The following is a 16100-nucleotide window of genomic DNA, read 5'->3' as shown; positions in this document are numbered from 1 at the left end:
TGCAGTTTACAGTGATACCATACAGACTATACAATAACCAAAATACAGATTATAATATTTGCCTTTTCCAACATATTTAATTTTCTATCAACTGCAATGAGTGAAAACTAACATTGTGACGTCACACGCGATCGGGTGACGCTTCGGGAGTTGTCGGCGTGTCTTCGGTACTGGATTCAAAGACTAATTTTTATTTTGAAATAACTTTTGAATTATTGCAAAAAAAATAAAAATAAAAACAGTTCGTTATAAAACTAATATATAATCTTTCCATTTATCACAAAAAAAAATTTAATTCAAATACTCAATTCCTTTAATCTATATCTATACATATAATAAAATCGTAGGAAAGTCAAAACTGTACATTGAATATTTTTTTAAAAGAATACATAATCCATGATCTATAATCGATATAGAAGCCAAAAACATAGTTTTTAGAATTTTTGTCTGTTTGTCTGTTTGTCTGTATGTTTGTCCAGGCTAATCTCGAAAAGTACTGCATAGATTGACTTCAAATTTTGCATGAATATTACTAACAGGTCGAGTGAGGCTTTTTTAAACATATTATCATGCTATCACCTCCGGGGGAGGAGCTGTGAACCTTTTTTTTTTCTTACGTATTCCGTGTATTACGACAGCGTACAATCTAAAGACTCATGTTTAAATGTTGGTTTCGGGTAAGCCATGCTATTATCTAGCTTTACACAATAAAAACTATGTCATTTACGTAATTTGGGCAGAGAATCAGTTTAATGAATTTATTAGTATACAAATTTGAAACAGCGCCATCTATGAGATTTCGTAAAAATCAAATCAATTTACATGTTAACACTACACAATGTTAAAAATTAATAATTTAAATATAATTATGTTATTTATTTATTTAACTCTTTAACCCATATCTTCCCTTCCCTATAAGGTGCGCTTATAATTCGTGTGAACTGTGAATATACTACATTTTTAAAAGTGAGGGTAAATGTTTATTATTTTAAGTCAAACTAGACACCATTACAGTTAATCTAATATTGATTGTGTTCATTGGTTACATTTTTAAAAATCTTCGTGTTTTAAAAATTCGATAACGAGGCGGGACTCGAACGAGCATTCTTTAGTGGTCGAATTTTTTCTATTCTTTATAAATTTATTGTTTATGAATTTATATTTATAAACAATAATACAAAAAGGTTAGTTCGTTGATAATTATTATTCCTTCATCATTTACATGTTGTAAGTAAAAATATACTTTGACTGTTAATACTTTTGTTCAGTATTTACCTGTATGATTTTTGCTTGGTAATTAATATATTTTCATGTCGTATACCTAATTAAAAACATAAGTTTGATGTGAAACTAGCTTGATTTATTTTTACACACTCACAGTCTTATATTTTGTGTTAATGTTAAAATAGTATTAATAGTGTACAAATCATAATATTTTTTCACAATTAAAAATATTTCCTTTTTTTTGATGGTGTTGGCATCGAATTAAACCGCGCTGTCGTTTCGTTCACAAAAAGTGAAGTTATGAGGACCGAATATGTAGCCGCCTCAACTTACGGAAACGAGAGTAACCTGCGTTGTCTGTTAGTTATTGTATAGTCGAATTTAACGTTACATGGAAATTGGAATCTAATTATATGTATACTTATATACTTATATTAAATCTGTAGAGGTCAATTCTGTACATGAAATATATTTCCTAAATAACTATCACGAGGTGATTAGGGATCGACACTGACGCCAAAAATTTTTCCGTCTGTCTGTCTGTATAACCGTTATAGAAACAAAAACTACTCGACGGATTTAAACGAAACTTGGTACAATTATTTTTCATATTCGTGAGCAGAGCAGTAACTCCATTTTTAAGCTTTCGTCGCGTGTGCAACCTACGGGTTAAAGCTACACAGAAATCAAGTATGAAAGAAATGTTCTCCATATTATATAAAAAATATCTCCCGACATCATAAATGTCTATCTTTTATGGTTGAGCTTAGGAGTTCAAAGCTTTCTGATTATATTTGTCTACTAGCTGTGCCCGCGACTTCGTCCGCGTGGAATAGTGACTATGGGACCTATGACCATAGGCTCAGGGTGGGGCAAGAATAATTGTTTTTATTTTCATGCTTCCACTCCCACGCCCACTCCCAGGCCCACGCCAACGCCCACGCCCACTCTTCCTACACTTCACAATTGGTACCTACCAGATCAAAGCCAGGGTAAGCGCCCCACCCAGCCCCACCGTGGCTACGCCCATGCTGAATTACTACTTAACATACAATTATTGAGTAAATACGTACTACCATAAATAATTAAAAGAATTGTTATTAAAGTTTCTTACTAAACTGAGCTAAAAAACTTACGTACCAACTTATTAAAGAAAATCAAGAAATGAAATGCCTAACCTATACCAAATAGTTACTACATAATATTGTAATTAAAAATTATGATTAGTATATAATATCGAAAATCAAAAAAGAAATGCCTAACTAATTCTACGTAAAATTTATTTTAAATTATGTCATATTATTTTTTAGGAACCAGGGGGGGAGAGGAGCAAATTCTATTTCCTTCCTTTCTTAAATGGATGTTTTTAATAATGTATGGTGTAGCCACTGATCAGCTTAATCGATACTCAATTTTTATCAAATCCAGCAACAAATCCAAATTAGATGTTTCCTGTCTCACGCACGTAACTAAAGGCTGAAGAGAGAGAGAGGGAGCACGTAACTAAACCGTTTAATCGAAGAAAAGTGTATAGAAAAAGGAATAAATAATTTCATAAACTTCCCGACGATCTTTAAAAATAAATTATTATATCATTTTTTTCATTCCCACTTTTACCCCTATGTAGGTATAATAAGTGGATGAACCGGTTTTGATACAATTTATCTAAGAACCAGCGTCGGAAAATATGCTGCCTAACAAAAAAAAAAGCCGCATCTAATTCGGTTTACCTGTTAGCCAGCTACGGTGCCATAGACAGACACACACACACACACACACACAGAAATACATAGCAGTCAAACACATAACACCCGTCTTTTTGCGTCGGGGGTTAAAAATATAATACGACATAATTTAAAGGACATTTTATGTGGAAAATTTACCTATTAGAAGTAACCATAATGTTAATTTGACCCCGCCCCCCCCCTACTACCTCAGCTTACCCCCAAACCCTTGGGGAATTTTGATATGATCATCTGGACATGTAAAGGAATAACTGTAGCGTATAACAGATAAATTACGTTTTATCGTACACTGTACAGTGTACAATAGAATGCCTTAGCAAATGTTCGCCGTGATTACTTATAAATTGTCATAACTTTTTTATTTATGAACCGATTGACATGAATTAAACACTGAATGTTAAATGAAGATTACCACAATACATTAGTGAAAACCGCATCTAAATCGGATAAGCCGTTTCTGAGATTAGCGTGCACAAACATACATACAAACAGACAAAAAAATTTTAACTACAGTTTTGGGTTCAAGATCGATTTAATAATAACACCTGCTAATTTTTTTCTACATATTTTCATTGTACAGACATCGCTTTTCCACAATTTTATTATATGTATTGATGATGATGATGATTGATGATTATAACACTCTCAGTCCGTTTCAACTTAATTTTTATTCACTCGCATCAGTGCCACCTAAAAAATCTTTATATCGAAATTCGAGCAAAGCTAAGAAAATGAGAAATAAGAGTTCTCAAGGATCGTTAGAGGTAAGAGGCTTACTATTGACCGAAAACAACATGTGTTATGCCGAGAACCTGAAACCGCTTCACAACGAGAATTGCGGCTCACAGCTGACCGCGAACGGCATGTACTATCCTGTGAGACCGAAACCTTCACTGAGAGGGTATAACGTCTCACAGCTGACCGCAAATGGCATATTTTATCTCGATAATCTGAAACTTTTACTCAATATGAAGACCGTTTGACAAATGATAGGGTGCACCATAATATTATTCGATCTCTTGAAGATGAACATGAGCATAAGCAATGACTAGAGTAGGGACGCGAATATTACCATTATTTGAGACAAGATTATTTGAGACAAGTACGATTAATAAGTTTGTTTAATGAAAGATTAAGAATTGAAACTATTTGGTCTCTTGAAACGGACGAATAGCGAGAGGCCCGTCTTACTGTAGACAGATTTCGAGTCTTAATGACTTAGAGGTAAACATAGAAGATCAATCTACGAATTCGGTGGTGTGGTCCGACAAATATAAAAGTGGGTTTGCTTATAACCTCACAATTGATTACAGATCATCTTCTGTATAGGCGATATTAACGTAGTATGTTCTTTTTGTAATGCTTTAAAGAGGAGTAAGGAGTCGGCTTTCGTTTGAAGATACACCAGAACCTTTGAAATCACTACTTTTAGAGGAACATGTGCAATCTAAACAGTTCTTAGACAATATTCGCTCTTATAGTAGTGCGTTTTAAATGATCCTTTGGTGCTCAACAATTATCAGAGGATCCTTTCATGCTTACTTTTAAGATACAAGGTCAAGTTTATCATTTGATAGGATCCCTTTTGCCTGAAGGCCAACCTAAGTTTCTTCAAATATATTTTGTATTCGACTACAACGAATAGTCGAATACAAGAAATCAATATTTCTCGAATTTAAAATATTACAATTTTTCCTACGGTAGGGCGACGAATGTATTTTCGCATAGTAACGGAGGGGAACTCACGGGGGGTCGAGTGACGCGGGCCACGTACCACAAACATGCTTAGTTTGTTGTACCGAGCGCGAAAGAAAGTCATCGTGTTTTTAGTAAAATTACTATGTAAACTAACGTAATTTAATACTTAGGTACATATTATATAATGATGCGCTCAAACTGTTAATCTACATTTAATTTAGATTATTATTTGAATTACTAAGTAATGTAGAATTTAAATCAAATTCACTCATGTTTTCCTCAGATTTTCGATGTCCTCCGATTTTAAGATTTTCTTATCAGAGTATTCAATTTTAATGTAGTTAATTTTTATAAGAGACAATTAAGAACATTCAAAAATAAAGTGTCACGTATTTTTTTTAAACGACGAATGACGAAAAACGACGTAATCGCGGACGAAGTCGCGGGCAACAGCTAGTTTTAGTATATTATGGTTAAAAGTGTATATTATATGCTGGAAAAATAGTAAAAAAAACCTACATCGGGAACAATGGTTTTCACTATGACCTATATATAGGACAAAGTGACTATGTTACTATGTAATTTGTGTAGGACAAACTGGAAAAGAAATTTAACACATTAATTGTACAATATATTCTTACCTTAATACAAATGCAACATATTATTTTTTATTGGGGAACCATATGTTTCTGAAAAAATAAAAAACCGGCCAAGTGCGAGTCGGACTCGCGCACCGAGGGCTTCGTACAAACTTATTTTTTTAATTATGCTGTAGGTATCTTTTAATTCATATTTTAGAATTCTTTATCTGTGCTATAAGACGTTGCTATTGTAAGTTTTTATAACCTTGCAAATGTCGAAAATTACGAAAATTTGCAGCATAAACGGTTGTATCTTTTGATTGCGTTGGCATATATTATGTTTGATTCTGTTTTTATTTTGTTTTTCTGTCGTCTCACAATTTCAAAATGAACGACAACACGGGAGTTGTCATTTTTGAAACCCAGATAGTCCAAAGATGTTTTTACACATATTTTGGGGTTATTTCTTTAAAACTGGAAGAATGTTTTTTTATAGTTTTGAACCTCAATACGATTCGCGCTTCAAGGACTCCGAACAAACCTACTTTTTATTATGTTTTAACTTCTAGTGTTTTTAGTGAATTTTTCTTTATCTGTGCTGTAAAACCTTGCTTTTAACCAAGTCCACTTAACTTTTGACCCGTAGGTTTTGATTCCCTTGCTAGTAGTTGCGGTTTTCAGAATATGCCGCATATGAATATTATTTCTTCTGATTGCGTCTTAAATCTTATATCTCCATGCCAATTTGCATGAAATTTGGTATGGAGATATTTTGATACCCGAGAAAGGACATAGGCTACCTTTTATTGCGAAATATGTACCACGGGCGAAGCCGGGGCGGACCTCTAGTCTTATATATAAAAATGAATCGCAAAATGTGTTGGTAAGCGCATAACTCGAGAACGGCTGAACCGATTTCGATAATTCTTTTTTTATTATATTCCTAGAAGTACGCGGATGGTTCTTATGTAGAGAAAACGTAAATATTATGTACCACGGGCGAAGCCGGGGCGGACCGCTAGTGTATTATAAATCTGAGTTTTTAATGTGAATATCAAGTTAATACATGTAGCCGTTCATTAGTTGTAAGTTGAAATTATTATTTTTTTTTATACAGGGTGTCCCGCTTTCGGTATACTAAGCGCGAAGGGACTTGTAGTTTTGCATACACTGATCACATAAAAAATACTTAAATAACAAAATTACGCGAAAAATTTTTTGCTAAATTTTTCCTTAAAATCCATGTATTCGTCTCTAGCTTCGCGCAGCCGGCATATACCGCTTCGCTAATGTGAGTATTTTGTCTATGAAAACATAATCTTAAACGATAGCTCACATGCGGGTGGCAAAGTTGGGCGGTTTGCTTGTTGGGGGTGTACACATGGAATTTTAAGAATTCCTTTATTTAAAAAAAATGCGTCTGGAATTTTTTAATTATTTTTTACGTACTCAGCGTATGCAAAACTACAAATCCCTTTGCGCTTAGTATACCGAAAGTGGGACACCCTGTATAAAGTGTAATTAAAAAAATCATGTTATTTGCGATTATTCTTATATCTGTTTTATAAAACATTGCTTTTTACCAAATTTAAAGATTTTATGTACTTGGGAAGTACCCTGTCGGTTTTGATTCCATTGCAAAAGTCAAAATTTGCTAAAAATTGCAGCATTAATGGCTGCATCCCAAAGGGTTTGGTTTTTAAGGGTCCAGAACCCTAATAGGATCACGTCTGTCCATCCCATCTGCCCATCTGTCTGTCAAGACCCATTTTCACAGGAACGCGTGATGTGACATAAAACTGAAATTTATATTGATTACTTGAGTCGATTGAAGCTGTGAAAAAATCAAACTTATAAACCAACGCAATCAAAAGATAAAGCCGTTTATTAACTCAGGCCCCGGAATCACAGACACAATAGAAAATCTATTGTATCGTGGACCGATCGGGCCGTTCGGGGCTCAATGGGTTATGCTGCAAATTTCGACATTCGCAAGGGAATTGACACCTACAGGGTACTTTCCGTGTACGTAGAGTTTTGGAATTGGGGTAAAATAAGGTCTTATAGCGCAGATTGAAGAATAATTTCGAAAAACATAAAATTTCGGAGTTACAACATAATAAAAATGTTGTGTGGTTTTATGAAACCACGGTAAAAGTGAAATTGTTCGAACGGTTCCGAACACTGCCTTATACCTACTCGGCAGCCGACCGTCACGCGACATGCGCTACACAGACCAAAAAGTTTGAGACGATGTAATAAAAGTTTCACTTTAAAAATTGGTTTGTTCGGAGCCCACGGTGTGCGAGTCCGGCTCTCACTTGGCCGGTTTTTTATTCTTATGTACTACATGTAGTACATTCGTAGGCCGAATGTAAAAGCTGATGTAGATCGCTGTCTGAAGATTATTTTTATTTGCATTCATGACTTTAAATAGCCTTGGAACATTACTTATTTAATAAAACGAATTAAATGCATCATTTGCAGTACGCCTGCAAATATAAATCTACCCTCTCATTTTGTAAATGACTAGCGATAACAATTATTGTATTTTTGCCTTTTGGTGTCAAAACTGCTTCTATTACCCAGAAGAAGAATGCAATTTTTCTATTTGAAGATATCACATTGCTGTTTAAACTACATAATCAATAATAACTTATTTGTTAGGTAACCCTAAAATAAACTTCCGTCTTGAATCTTGATATTTTAATTTTCTTTCGAAAATAAAAATTTGTATTTGATAGAATAACCTTTTCTGATTCGTAAGCATTTGAGTATCAATAAAAGAGAATTCAAATGGATCCAAACAACGATTCTTATGGCAATGGAAGACAAGACACTCCAAGGCTTACTTTAACAGTAGGACGTAACAGTATTTGAAATCAAGAAATATAACTCTGTATATTTTGTCAAATGAACAGATAATAATACTAACACGATTAGTGTTTGGGAATTTACAGCTTTTAATTCCTGATACCAGGATTCTCTATGAAATTCTACACATAACACGTCTTACTTTATTCCAATCAAAATATTTTTTAAGTTTCATGCTGTTTGTGTACTATGGACTCCCTAAACTACTGAACCGATTTTAATACAATTTTACCGATTAGTTTATATCTTAATTACAATATGCTTGGAAATACTGCATGTATTGAAGTACAACTAGATTGGATAGCGTTCATCACTTTCCTGATCACATTCAAGTGGAACCTCGTGGTAATAAATCGTCGTCTCGAGGCGGTCGTTGTGTCCGATCCGATGTATAAGAAAAAATGAACAGAAGTTAACGTTATTTATGCTAAGTTGCAAATATTCCTATTTATTGGCCAATGTTGGCGTCAACACCACACATTACAACCACATGAGTATATAAATAGTACAGACACAAAGCTTCATAAGAATTTTTTTTTCTGTCAGTTAAGTAAAATTTATTTAAGTAAATAAAACATTTAGATGTATAATAATTGTTTATTTATTTTGAATCTTTAAGTTTATTGATTTTTATCCTTAACATAAGCTGTATTTTATAAAAAATATTTAAAACTCGAATTTTCTTTTCTTTACAATGTCATATTTTTTCAAAATGTGTGGGAAAAAATGCTTCTAATAAGTAAAATAAACACGCCAGGGAGTAAGTAAGGTAACTAATATAAAGTTTGGTTATCTAGTTAGCATCAAAATTTACAAGAGTGTCACAGGTTAAAGTTTACATCACAAATTTTAATATCGAAAAAAATCGGCAAATCAGCGCCGACCGCTCGAATTTCTCCGACAGACAGCACCTTTTTGACGCGGCGCGCCGCGACAGCTGAGGGGTTAATCTACTAGCTGAATATTTATGATTTCCGTATCATTTTCTTCGTTAACGCTTCTTTAAAAATATAGATTTTGAGAAAGTTGATAAGAAACGGTAAGACGTGAACTTACTGTGCAATTGCGTATCTAGTCGTACTGATACATTTAAGCATTTTAAATATTATACAGGGTGTCCCAGCAACGGTATACTAAGCCCCAAGGAAGTTATAGTTCTGCATACGCGGAGTACGTAAAAAATACTTATAAAATTCCAGACGAATTTTTTTAACAAATAGATGAATTCTTAAAACTCTATGTGTACACCCATAACAAGCAACCCGCCCAACTTTGCCACCAGCACGTGAGCTATCGTTTAAGATTATGTTTTCATAGACGAAATGCTCACATTAGCGAAGCCGTATATGCCGGCTGCGCGAAGCTAGAGACGAAAACATGGATTTTAAAGAAAAATTAAGCAAAAAATTTTTGCCGTAATTTTGTTGTTTAAGTATTTTTAAAGTGATCAGTGTATGCAAAACTACAAGTCCCTTCGCGCTTAGTATACCAATAGTGGGACACCCTGTATACAGTTTACTGGTTAGACGTGAAAAGTTTTGCGAATTTTCTAACCGTGAGGATAACTCATCACGGCACAGGAAATAAAAAAAAGAAAATTATGTAAAGGTGCGCACGGAAGCAGAAGTCAGTCAAGTCCTATTTCATCGCTCTTGTAGTCCTATGGGACCGAAGATGGATTACTTTAAAAAATAATATTAAACTCCATGTTTTAGTATGAAAAAATAAAGGATTAATTTATGAATGTTATGAATATGTAATGGATGTTGTATAAGTCTTATTCATTATTATACCAATTAAATTGATACCCTATGAGTGCTTTATGATTGTTAAGTTGGCAAGTTGGTACCTTTATTGATAACATGCAATTATTTCACAAGTATTGTTATCATTATTGTCGGTTATTGTTCTATTTCGTACGGCGTTAAAGCGTTAATTTCAATATAGGTAACAATAAACTATCCGAAGTCTATTGTCTTACGCCACTGTTGTGTTAACTCCGTTGGTTCGTTGAGTCATTGCCTTGCGATCAATGAATACTACGACGGTAGATCGTGGTCGATTCTTAACACATCTATCTGTTAATACAATATAAATTGAAAGATGATGTCACGATACAAGCCCATACTTCTCGAAGGCAGGCATTCGCCACTTATGCCTTATCCGAGTCTAATCTCTAACTTCGAACAGCTGTTGAGAAATTCAAAATGCAAAGTACTATTGTCACAATGACTAATTCGGAACACAACTCAGGAGCAGACAATACAGTCGAATTACCAATAGTTTAAGAAGTCAGTGATTCTTCAGACTAATAGTCTGTCGAACTCTGACCTGAATAAAAAAGCTAATGTATAGCGCCCGGCAATCTTCTTGGACAAAAAGTGGCGTAGTTTGTGCATCAAGTTTAAGTACATTTTTATATGCGCAAGATTCCCCCACTACGCCAAAAAATTGTCAATATACGTGCCGGCAACTATATACCTATTAACCCCAGGTATCCCATAATATTTGGAGAATTTTCTCATCACTTCTCATTTTGTTCCAATATAACACACGTATTATTATCATAACATTGATTCATTAAACGGTATGGTACGTTCAGTCTTTATATAAACTTTGCTCAAGATTGTAATAACAAATTGCTTCAGGTGTTCGAAAAGGCGTCTAAAATCTTTCGTGTTTAATATTGCCATATAAATGAATCCAAACAAGTTAATTATTGTTTCTAGCAACAATCAATAATTTATATAGACTGATGGCTGATACATTAAATATATGATGATGACGAAAACGTTTTTATGGAAAGAATATGGTAGATTGTTACATCTAAGAGCAAAAACCATAATGCTTATAATACATTGATAATAATTAACCCATGCAGATTTTATATAAATTGCAGATTGTATATAAAAACATTCACACGATTAAAATAAAATAATTTATCACTCATGTGTAAACAATTAAAATCTACTATTGCTTGGATATGAGATAAATAAATGCAATCAATTAACATAATCAATTTGTTACTAAATCCTTTTGCTAAAATGAATTTGCTATCACTTCGTGTCTATCGTACACTGATAGTAATGAGAACGCGAACTGATTTTGGTCATTTATCCAGTTATGAAATTACAAATAGAAAGGCTGTTAAAATTATATTAGAGGTGTTGTTTATTGATTTAGTTGTAAGATATGTATAGAGAGAGTATCTAGAAATGGGATATAATTTACAACCAGAATATCATATGGAACTTATTCAAATACTGTATTAAAATACTATGGTTTATTATCCTACGTTTGTCCTATAGTTTTATCGTTATGTTTATACCTATTGTGTTAATGCAGTCAGTAAACACTGTTCATTTAAACGTCTTCATTTACAGCACTACTTCACAATACATTATCGCATTTATAAGAGAATTATCAAGATCATACTTTTTAATTTTTAAATGTAACATTGGCTCATTTTTTTTAGTGTTAATAAAATCTCTTTTGTCCTAGGCATTTGTCCCATTTGCTCCAGTTATTAAATAATAACGGGAATAAAAAAATCCCACCCCTGAATTTAGTAGGTCTCTATATAAGCTTTAAGAATTAAAATTATTTGAATTTATCTTCAAATATACACAGTAATAGAAACCTTTCCTCCTTATAATAAGTATAAAAGTATCGATTTATTTTACACATAGTTTTTCAAATCAGACCAATAGCTGTTCCTGAGATTGGCGCGTTCAAACAAACAAACAAACTCTTCATCAGCTTTATAATATTAGTATAGATAGTATAGATTAACCATACATACCGTGAAACAGAAACAGCCCCACAATATTCAGGATCAGTCCCAGAGTGCCGACAGCGACCAGCAGTTTCGCGTTATGTATAATCTCAATATTGATGAACCTCTGCACCGCTTCCACTGTAATACTGAAGCATAGCGCCACTAAGAACACGGCATTCACTAAAGCACCTAGTACTTCAGCTCGCGCCCAACCGAATGTGTTCTTTGACCATTTCTTTGGTGACATCTGGGAAACAAATGTATCGTTACCTATTGATCGTAAATAACATTATTTTATCCTGGATATATACAAAAGATTGTACAGTACGAATGTAGGTAACATGGTAGACGGCAGATGCAGGAGAAATTCCCTATATTAATTGGAAATTAGTGTGTTTTATCATTTTTAAGAACCTCCTCTTTTGGGGTCGGTAAATTTGGCACACTTTTAGTACAGTTTATCCATGTATGCATATCGAATAATTAATAAAATTGCAATTCAATTTCCATATACATTACTTATGCCTGTTTAAAACTCATGATTTCCTTATTAGAAAAAAAAAATAATAAGTCTGAATGTGACGAATTGTACAATACGAGGAAAATGAATCATGCGGGTCCGAAGAAACCGGAAATAATTTTGTTTACCAAGGTAATGGTGTATGTATATGTAAGATATTATATGATACTACTTGAATTGAGTATAAATTGAAAAAAAAAATCAAATGTACCCACATTAAATTTTTAAATGTCATTTTTATACGTAGAAGCCTATTTCTGTTTAAAGTACGTCATACAACATGAATTAATTCCTGGTATCCTACGTTAAAATACGATCAAATTTCCGAGAAAATGCGAAGGTAATTTATCATTTTGCTGAGCAATTATTACGGCTTCTTTTTCAGGTAAAATGTATAATTTTTATTACATGATTGACTTGTTACTATCAAAATATAAAAAAGATATTATTATATTGGGCTTATTAAAATACGATCTTTAATTCCTTATTATTGTTAACTTTATGTCGACATTGCCATATTAGAAGTGAATGTTATTTGACAAAAGATTTCATAATTGAGAGCACCAGCCACTAATAGTTGTAATGTGGTCGATGTTGTAACAAAACTAGATATTTATAAGTATTGATGACAAAATTATGCACGGTATATTGCTTAACTTTAGACTGAGGTAAAAAGGAAAATCCCTGTGAATGACAGATATACTGTTGAGTCATTTGTACTATACCAATAGTATTTCTCGATACTCTGAGGAATGCCGTACTAGAATATCCGTTTCTGACGTCACGCAAGGTCTAATGTAACAGTTGTGTGCTGAAGTACAAGTTGAAGATTGGATGAAGGTAGATACCAATGCTAACTAGTTAATAAGTTATTTAATTTAAAAGAATCAAAGCATTGATTATTATTTGTTTGTGCAATACGTTATTTTTCAAAACACATTCCAAATACATATACCTACATATACCGAGTTAAAATAATCGTTCTAGAGGCGGGATTCGAACTCGCGTCTTCGCCGTACCGTGGCCACTCGGTTACCCGTGGTCCAACCAGATTTATCTTTACTAGCTGTCCTGGCAGATTTCTGCCTTACCTTATCCTTTATACTATAAAAATTTATTTCTTATACCTATAAAGTTTATAGGTATAAATAATCGATTATGTACATCTTCGGGTATATACCCGAAGATGTAGATAATTACCAAAAAATTTCGTTCTAACTTGTAAGCGTTCTAGCCGCTTTGGAGGAGTTTGGTTACAAATACATTTTTACAGTTTAATCCAGAAGTCATTATTTTTAAATAGCAAATTACGTTACATATGTATAAATAAGTAATATTTTTAGATGATACCTACGCGACGTAAAATACAAAAACATTGATACATACGAGGGCATTAGTCCTTTTAGAAGTAATTGGAAAGATATAAATAAAAATTATCTTCAATAAACGTTATAAACAAGTTTGGTGAAGGAAAAAACGTCTAGTACAATGGAAAAAATAAATAATTGAAAGCGAATGATATTATATCTAAAATATTCGTAAAAAATACAACAGAAAGAAAGCGTCCTCAATTCCAAATTGATTCTTATTATTGTCATTGGCTCTATTTATGTTCTAAAATTCTTTCTATTATTAGAATGTGTTTTTGTATTTCGTAGGTGTGTTATTAATAGCTCCGTGTGTTTTATGTAGTGTCCGACCGAAACTGGTTTCCAGGCCGAAACCGAAACCGAAACCGAATGTTCGGCCGTGGATTCAGTTTCGGCCGAAACCGAAACCGAAACCGAAACTCACGTGGTCAAGTATGAAATTTCTAAAAATACTGAACTTTGGTGCATTTTACCTATTATTTTGCCTTAATTAGGGCATAAAATGAAAACAAAGTATATTAAATTTGTTGTAATCATTTATTTAATATAAAATAAAAAAATAATATTTTTAAAATATTAATAGTTAACTAATAACAATTTTTATTTTTATTATTTTTTCAAATTAAGTTCTCAGTAAAATCAGTCATCTAAATCAAATCAGTAGGTCATTGTTACTGTTACTTTAAATACTAAGTTTTGGTATTTTGAGATCTTTCTCTTTATTAAAGAGTCTTTAATACTTTGGATTGGTATTTGTACTTGGAATAATAATCAGTCTCTATTATATAATATTATATACTATAATAATCACCTCATATATAAAAATTATAATTACTATTACACCCAGTTCCAATCTCAACATAGATAATCAAAAATTGTTTCCACCAGCGTGGGTCAACCAACGCTTTGACAGCGTCCGTCAAAGCGTTGCCGAGGAAAGCGAAGGCGTGAACGTGTGTGAACTAAGTTCACTGAACTTGCGAAATAAGTTTCGGTTTCGGCAAAAGTTTCGGCCGATTCTGGCCGAAACCGAAACTGCGGCCGAAACTTAATTTTTGGCCGAAACTCAGCCGAAACCGAAACCGAAACCGAACCTTCGGTCGGACACTAGTTTTATGTTTTATTTTTTTAGTTCAAAACTGACCAGCACTTACGTCATAAAAACAATGAGTAATGATTTCACTTTAAAGTAGAGGTGTTTGTCTGTTCAAATTATTGAAATTGAAGAGCCTTTGTACTGTCAAAACAACAGCTTCTTTTAAGTGTAAGTGAAAGTATATATGGTGATAAAACAAAGATAGAAGAAGCATTAATTTAAAATGTTGTACGAAGGTTATATTTTTTTGAACTAATTCAGGCTATAAAATTATCCAAAGGTTATTCACCAGAGGACAGTATTTCCAAGTAAGTACCATAGGTATTTTTTTGTTCTATCCAAACAAACTCAATAATTGGGAACTTTCTACAGTTTATTGAAATATTACTATTAACTTACCTTTACAGATAAAAACGCTATGACCAGGGCGGCAACATCACTGAGCATGTGAAAGGAGTCCGCCACCAGTGCCATGGAATTTGTTACATAGCCAACTACTAGTTCCACTATGAAGAAACTACCCGTCAACCATAACATCGATAATAATCGACATTTCTTTCCAGAATACTTCCCCATTTTGCCTGTGAACAAAATAGGTAAATATTAGCCAGATTGATCACTACATGTACTTCATCATACATTATAAAAACAAAGGTTTCTGATTGTAATTCTTAACATAGGAAATTATTATTTGAAATAGCAAAGGTATTTCTTTTATTCCAATTATACTCCTTAAGTATATTAATTAAAAGTTTAGCTAGATCGCCCCAGCTCCGCCTGGGTTGAATTCTTTTTTTAAATTTTTATCAGCTATTCTAATAAGCTTGGAGACAAATCCAACAAACCAAACACCATTAAAATCAAGCCCATCTCGAGTTATAACTGGTCTATCTAATACAACTTTCTTTCATATATTATGTGGATTATTCTATTTAACTAAGTTTTAACACATCAGTAACAAATTGTAAAGACTTTATACAACCGCTCAAATCGGTGTCCAACTACAAGCACATGACACATGTGCGTGCAACTGGGAAGATGGTATCGCTTGTCACATACACGGCAAAATTTGAAAATAACCAGTGTTTGATGACACTGACATCATAAAAAAGTAAGTAAATACATTTTTTTTTTGACACAGCCCAACCAAAATCGATCGGAATTTTTAAGAAGCTTTGTGTCTTATTTATTTACTAATGTGCTTTTACCTCATA

At 33.1% G+C, this 16100-nt stretch overlaps 1 protein-coding gene across 6 annotated transcripts in view; it reads right to left on the bottom strand.

Annotated features, from left to right (window-relative positions):
• Window positions 1-16100, bottom strand: part of ZnT63C (solute carrier family 30 member 1) — a 40569-nt gene that overhangs the window by 23310 nt on the left and 1159 nt on the right. For all 6 annotated transcript variants that reach the window (XM_090109805.1, XM_090109806.1, XM_090109807.1 and 3 more), the window contains exons 2-3: window positions 15286-15467; window positions 11925-12147 (exon numbers count right to left, since the gene is read on the bottom strand). In XM_090109805.1, the coding sequence (XP_089965931.1) occupies window positions 11925-12147; window positions 15286-15462 (400 nt within the window). In that variant the 5' untranslated portion in view covers window positions 15463-15467. The remainder of the gene's footprint in view (window positions 1-11924; window positions 12148-15285; window positions 15468-16100) is intronic.

Source organism: Colias eurytheme, chromosome 15, assembly GCF_061535395.1.
Source record: "Colias eurytheme isolate Ceu_HAF_F1 chromosome 15, ilColEury1 Martin Lab GWU primary, whole genome shotgun sequence".
Taxonomy (NCBI): Eukaryota; Metazoa; Arthropoda; class Insecta; order Lepidoptera; family Pieridae; genus Colias; species Colias eurytheme.
Note: the sequence above shows the minus strand (reverse complement) of the source record. Positions and strands in the feature narration are given on the sequence as shown.